Source organism: Palaemon carinicauda, chromosome 41, assembly GCF_036898095.1.
Source record: "Palaemon carinicauda isolate YSFRI2023 chromosome 41, ASM3689809v2, whole genome shotgun sequence".
In the NCBI taxonomy this organism is placed as follows: domain Eukaryota; kingdom Metazoa; phylum Arthropoda; class Malacostraca; order Decapoda; family Palaemonidae; genus Palaemon; species Palaemon carinicauda.
Genome location: NC_090765.1, coordinates 6,981,938 through 6,987,602, shown reverse-complemented (window position 1 = coordinate 6,987,602; position 5,665 = coordinate 6,981,938). Strand labels below are relative to the sequence as shown.

The following is a 5,665-nucleotide window of genomic DNA, read 5'->3' as shown; positions in this document are numbered from 1 at the left end:
TGGCACCTTCCAGTCAGCTGCCCCCTCTCCTCCTACCTAGGATTCAAGTTATAGAAGACAAAGTATGTCTTCAGAGCCATGCCCTACGGACTAAACATAGCCCTAAGGATCTTCACGAAACTTGCGGACGCAGTCGTACAACAACTACGCCTAGAAGGCGTTCAGGTAGCAGCATGCCTGGACGACTGGCTGGTGTGGGCAGCATCCAAGACTGCTTGTCTACAGGCATCCAAGAAAGTGATCCAGTTCCTGGAACATCTGGGATTCAAGATCTACTACAAGAAGTCTCGCCTCTCTCCAGCTCAGGAGTTTCAATGGCTGGGAATCCATTGGAACTTGAAGTCACTCCACCTCTCCATTCCACCAAAGAAGAGGAGAGAGATCGCGGGTTCTTTCAAGAGACTACTGAAATCCGACAGGATCTCAAGATGCCAACAGGAAAGAGTACTAGGCTCTCTCCAGTTTGCAGCAGTAACAGACCCAGTGCTAAGAGCACAGCTGAAAGATGCGTCAGGAGTCTGGAGAAGATACGCATCAAACGCTCAAAGAGATCTACAGAGACCGGTACCGACCTTACTACGATCACTTCTCAAGCCGTGGTCGAAGGTCAAGAGCCTAACCAGGATCATTCCCTTACAACCACCTCCCTGACTATGGCAAAGAATCAGGGCTGCTTGCTGATGGAAGCACTGTCAGAAAGATCTTCTGAAGAGAAAAAGACTGAAGGCTCCCTTTGAGGAGTCTCTAATGGTGGATTGGAATCATCAGGATCTTGATAGACCCTTTTCCCCTTTCCCCGGCGGTCGCAATGTAATGCATTTGAAGGGAGGGGAATGGGGCGATGGCAACCTGTAGTAACATCTACCTTTCTGTTCCTTCTGATGCTACAACTTCCTCGAAGTCGGAAAATAATGTTCTACTTTCGAGAGCCTTTGAGTTGGCTAACGCAGGGGAGCGCTGACGAGCCGGGAAGGGCTTGCGCGCAGGAGAGCACTTTCGCATAGAAGAGCACTGGAGAGCGCGGACGCGTGGGCGATCTCGGGTGCGTGGGCCATCGCGTGGGCGGGCGCGGGCACGGGCACGTGGGCGATCGCAGGCGCGCGAGCGATCGCGGACGTGCAGGCGCGTGGGCGATCGCGGGTGCTAGGGCGACCGCTAGCGAGCTGGAGAGAGCTGGCGTGCAGGAGAGCACTGACACGCAGGAAAGAGCTGACGCGCAGGAGAACGCCGACGCGCAGGACAGCGCTGGCAAGCTGGAGAGCCCTGGTACGCAGGAGAGCGCTGATGTACTGGTGAGCGGTGTCGTGCTGGAGAGCGCTGGTTACCTGGTAAATGCTGAGGTACTTGAGAGTATGGAAACACTAGAGCGCTGGCAACCTGGTAAATGCTGAAGTACTGAAGAGCATGGAAACACTACAGCGCGCTGGCGAGCAGGTGATAGCTGGGGCACTGGAGAGCACCAATGTGCTGGAGTGCATTGACACGCTAGAGAGAATTGACGCACTACAGAGCATTGATGCGCTGGAGAGCATTGACGCGCTGGAGAGTGCTGACAAGCTGTTAGTGAGCGCTGGCGCGCTGCTGAAGGCTTTGCAGGAGCACAAGCATGCTGACAAGGAGGAGAACTCTGCACAGGACGCGTTGGCGAGGGCGCACGAGGAAGGCGCGTTGTTGGATCACGCGAGGGCGAATGACACATGGTCTCACAGCGAGCAGGCAGGCGTAGAACAGGAGTCAGGAATGGAGATGGAAGGTCAGAAGGTCGGTGAGATGCAAAAGATCGGCACGTTGGTAGATCAGAAACAGAGACGAGTCTTTTGGAAGGGCAAACATCCACCGAAGGGAATCGCGCACGATCCACAGAAGAGTCCAAGGCCGAAGTCTGAGGACTAGCGGCAGCGTCATCAAGAGAAGGTCCAGGAGATGGCGAAGGTCGAGAGTCAGAAGACGACGGATGAGAAGACTCCTCTGCGGGGGAAGGCTGTGTAGAACAAGCTGAAGAGCCGAAGAGGAGCCTTTTCACTAATTTTGAAGGGACACCTCCAAGGCAAAGAGGCGGGCGAACCCTGCGGGAACATCAACGTCCTCTGGGGGCATGTGGATCAGCAAGTGGACCTTTGGAAGCAGCAGTCCTCTGCTGAGGAGTCTCTATGAGTGAACTCCCCCGAGGAGGAGAAACACTCGCAAGAGAGACGGACAAAAGACTTTGCTTCCCCGTTGATGGATGTACAGGAACGGGGGAAGCACAGTTAGCAGTAATGGCGGAAGAGTCTGAAGACGCAGGAGTGTCTGCAGAAAGGGCAGAAGATGATGAATTTAACACCACTACATCGATGCAAGACAGTCTCTCTGAAAAGGCCGATCGAGCAGGAGCTCCGGGGGAAGATCGCGAAGCAGAAGACACAGCCTTGGGATTTTCCCCTTTCGAAGAAACCTTAGGAGATACATCCCGCTTTAACTTCTCCTGCCGGCGCCCAAACCTTTCCCTTTGGGAGGCAGACCACTCGCAACACTTGCTACACTTATTACCCCTATCACACCGTTGCCCTCTGCAGGCAGGACAAAGGGTGTGGGGATCGGTGTCTAAAGCAGACCTGAAGGTACCACAGGGCCAGCATTCAAGCCCAGGGCAGGTACGAAAGCCCAGGGCAGGTACGAATGTTCGGCAGAAGTCAACACAAACACACTGAAGAGAAAAAACAAAAACAAAAAGAATTAAATGGTATTCTAAAATATAACTTGTTGAGGATGAAGAGCGGTAACGACCGTTCAGCATCCGAACCAGAAGAAAAATGAGCTAAATCACAGGAGTGTGAGTGGGAGGTGGGCGAACCCTGCGGGAATTTTGATGTCCTCTGGGGGCCTGTGGATCAGCAAGTGGACCTTTGGAAGCAGCAGTCCTCCGTTGAGGAGTCTCTACGAGTGAGCTCCCCCAAGGAGGATAAACACTCGCAGGAGAGACGGACGAAGGACTTTGCTTCCCCCTTGAAGGATGTCCAGGAACAGAGGAATCGCCGTCTGCAGCAATGGTGGAAGAGTCCGAAGGAGCAAGAGCGTCGGCAGAAAGTGCAGCACATAACGCCCTTGACATCACTATGTTGACGCAGAACAGAGGATCCACCTCCGAAGTCAATGAGGGCTGCAAACTAGCACCATGGATGAGAGCTAACTTGTATCACGGCATCCTTGGAGGGCGAACCCATTAGCCCCAAAGATGACCGCACCTGACCTAAGGGAGAAAGAGACAAGGCCTTGCCCGGGGAGAGAGGTGGAGCTGCTTAGCTAGAGCCAGCAACACTATCTCTCGAGGACCAGCGTTAACCCTCAGTTAAAGAGCATACGCTACTACTCGACAGTCTCTCGGAAGAAGCCGATCGAGCAAGAGATCCGGAGAAAGATCAGGAAGTGGAAGAAGCAGCCTTGGGTTTTTCCCTTTTTGAAGAAACCTTCGAAGGCGATATATCCCGCTTTGACTTCTTCTTCCGCCGATGCCCAAACCTTTCCCACTCAGAGGCAGACTACTCCCAACACTCGCTACACTTATTACCACTATCACACTGTTGACCTCTTCAGGCAGGACAAAGGGTATGGGGATCGGTGTCTAAAGCAGACCTGAAAGTACCGCAGAGCCAGCCTTCAACTCCAGGGCAGGTACAAATGTTCTGCAGAAGTCAACACAAACACACTGAAGAGAAAAAACAAAATCAAGAAGCATTAAATGGTAGTCCAAAATATAACCGTTCACCATCCGAGCCAAAAGCAAAATGAGCTAAATCACAGGTATGCGAGTGGGAGCGGTAGCAAGCTACACCCCCTCCCCCTACTAATTAGTGGAATGGGTAGTTAACCCTTGCTAAATTCTAATGGCTCGTCTTTTCAGCTTCGTGGAAAGTAATACCCCTAATATATAGCGTAAGTTTGTATTCCAGTTACGGAACAAATACAGCTTTGTGAAAGATTGTTCAAATGTGGCTGTTAAAAAGTTGTCGAGGGAGTTGTTTTGGGATCTCCGGCAGGAGATGTAGACGAGTCAATGGGCGTGACGAGGATGGCTTCCTCCCAAAGATCAAGGGCACGGGATGGATTAATCCGATTACCACTGGAGAAATCCCTCAAAGGGAAAACCAACTAGTAAAAAAGGACAGTTTCTCTCGCAGATGGGAAAGGAAAGGCGACAGCTGTCTCCAATCCTTCCCGTAAGCAAGAAGATTGCTACCCAGTAGCTGTTGGAGGGACCTCTCCCTAGGAAGGGCATTGGGTGAAAACCTCTCTTCGTTGGAGGAAACCTCCGAGGGGGAGACCAACCAGTGAAGGAAGTCTTTAACACGGACAGGAAAGCCACGACCAACATGTGCTGTCATAGTCGGTGATCCTCCCCACAAGCAGGAGGATTGTTGACCAGTGGCTGGGGGGGACTCGCTCGAGAGGGAGAGTTCCAGCACCTAGAGGCGATATGCCACACTATCTGTCTCCCATCCAAGAGTTCCAGTTCAAGTTGAAGGTGAGGATGAAGAGCGGCAACGACCGTTCAGCATCCGAGCCAAAAGCAAAATGAGCTACATCACAGGTGTGTGAGTGGGAGGTGGGCGAACCCTGTGGGAATTTTAACATCCTCTGGGGGCCTGTGGATCAGCAAGTGGACCTCTGGAAGCAGCAGTTCTCCGCTGAGGAATCTCTACGAGTGAACTCCCACTGAGAAGGATAAACACTCGCAGGAGAGACGGACGAAGGACTCTGCTTCCCCCTTGAAAGATGTACAAGAACAGGGGAAGCGCAGTCTGCAGCAATGGTGGAAGAGTCCGAAGGAGAAGGAGCGTCGGCAGAAAGTAAAGCAGATGACGCCCTTGACACCAATACGTTGACGTAGGATAGAGGATCCACCTCCGAAGTCAACGAGGGCTGCAAACTAGCACCATGGATGAGAACTTGTATCACGGTATCCTTGGAGGGCGGACCCATTAACCCCAAAGATGACCACACCTGACCTAAGGGAGAAAGAGACAAGGCCTTGCCCCGGGGGGAGAGGTGGAACCGCTTTGCTAGAGCCAGCAACACTCTCTCTCGAGGACCAGGGTTAACCCTCAATTAGAGAGCATACGCTACTACTCGATAATCTCTCAGAAGAGGCCGATCGAGCAGGAGCTCCGGAGAAAGATCAGGAAGTGGAAGAAGCTGCCTTGGGTTTTTCCCTTTTCGAAAAAACCTTCGAAGGCGATATATTCCGCTTTGACTTCTTCTGCCGGCACCCAAACCTTTCCCACTCAGAGGCAGTCCACTCAAGACACTCGCTACACTTATCTATCACACTGTTGACCTCTTCAGGCAGGACAAAGTGTGTGGGGATCGGTGTCTAAAGCAGACCTGAAAATACCGCAGGGCCAGCCTTCAACTCCAGGGCAGGTACAAATGTTCGGCAGAAGTCAACACAAACACACTGAAGAGAAAAAACAAAATAAAAAAGCATTAAATGGTAGTCCAAAATATAACCGTTCACCATCCGAGCTAAAAGCAAAATGAGCTTAATCACAGGTATGTGAGTGGGAGCGGTAGCAAGCTACACCCCCTCCCCCTACTAACTAGTGGAATGGGTAGTTAACCCTTGCTAAATTCTAATGGCTCGTCTTTTCAGTTTCGTGGAAAGTAATACCCCTTAATATATAGCGTA

At 52.0% G+C, this 5,665-nt stretch overlaps 1 protein-coding gene across 1 annotated transcript; it reads right to left on the bottom strand.

Annotated features, from left to right (window-relative positions):
• Positions 1 to 941: 941 nt before the first annotated feature.
• LOC137632232 (uncharacterized) lies at positions 942 to 3,091 on the bottom strand. Its single transcript, XM_068364117.1, has 4 exons — positions 2,807 to 3,091; positions 2,199 to 2,686; positions 1,505 to 2,066; positions 942 to 1,325 (listed from the first exon to the last, which is right to left on the bottom strand). The coding sequence occupies exons 1-4, from the start codon at positions 3,089 to 3,091 to the stop codon at positions 942 to 944; spliced, it is 1,719 nt and encodes a 572-aa protein (XP_068220218.1).
• Positions 3,092 to 5,665: the final 2,574 nt, after the last annotated feature.

Excerpts from the sequence above, each read along its gene's own strand:
- LOC137632232 (XM_068364117.1), bottom strand. The coding sequence starts at position 3,091 with ATGTCAAGGGCGTTATGTGCTGCACTTTCTGCCGACGCTCTTGCTCCT. Across the intron at positions 2,687-2,806 it reads CACCTCCCACTCACACTCCT|TGTGTTTGTGTTGACTTCTG; the intron begins GTGATTTAGCTC and ends TTTTCTCTTCAG. Across the intron at positions 2,067-2,198 it reads ACGGGGAAGCAAAGTCTTTT|GGTTCGCCCGCCTCTTTGCC; the intron begins GTCCGTCTCTCT and ends ATGTTCCCGCAG.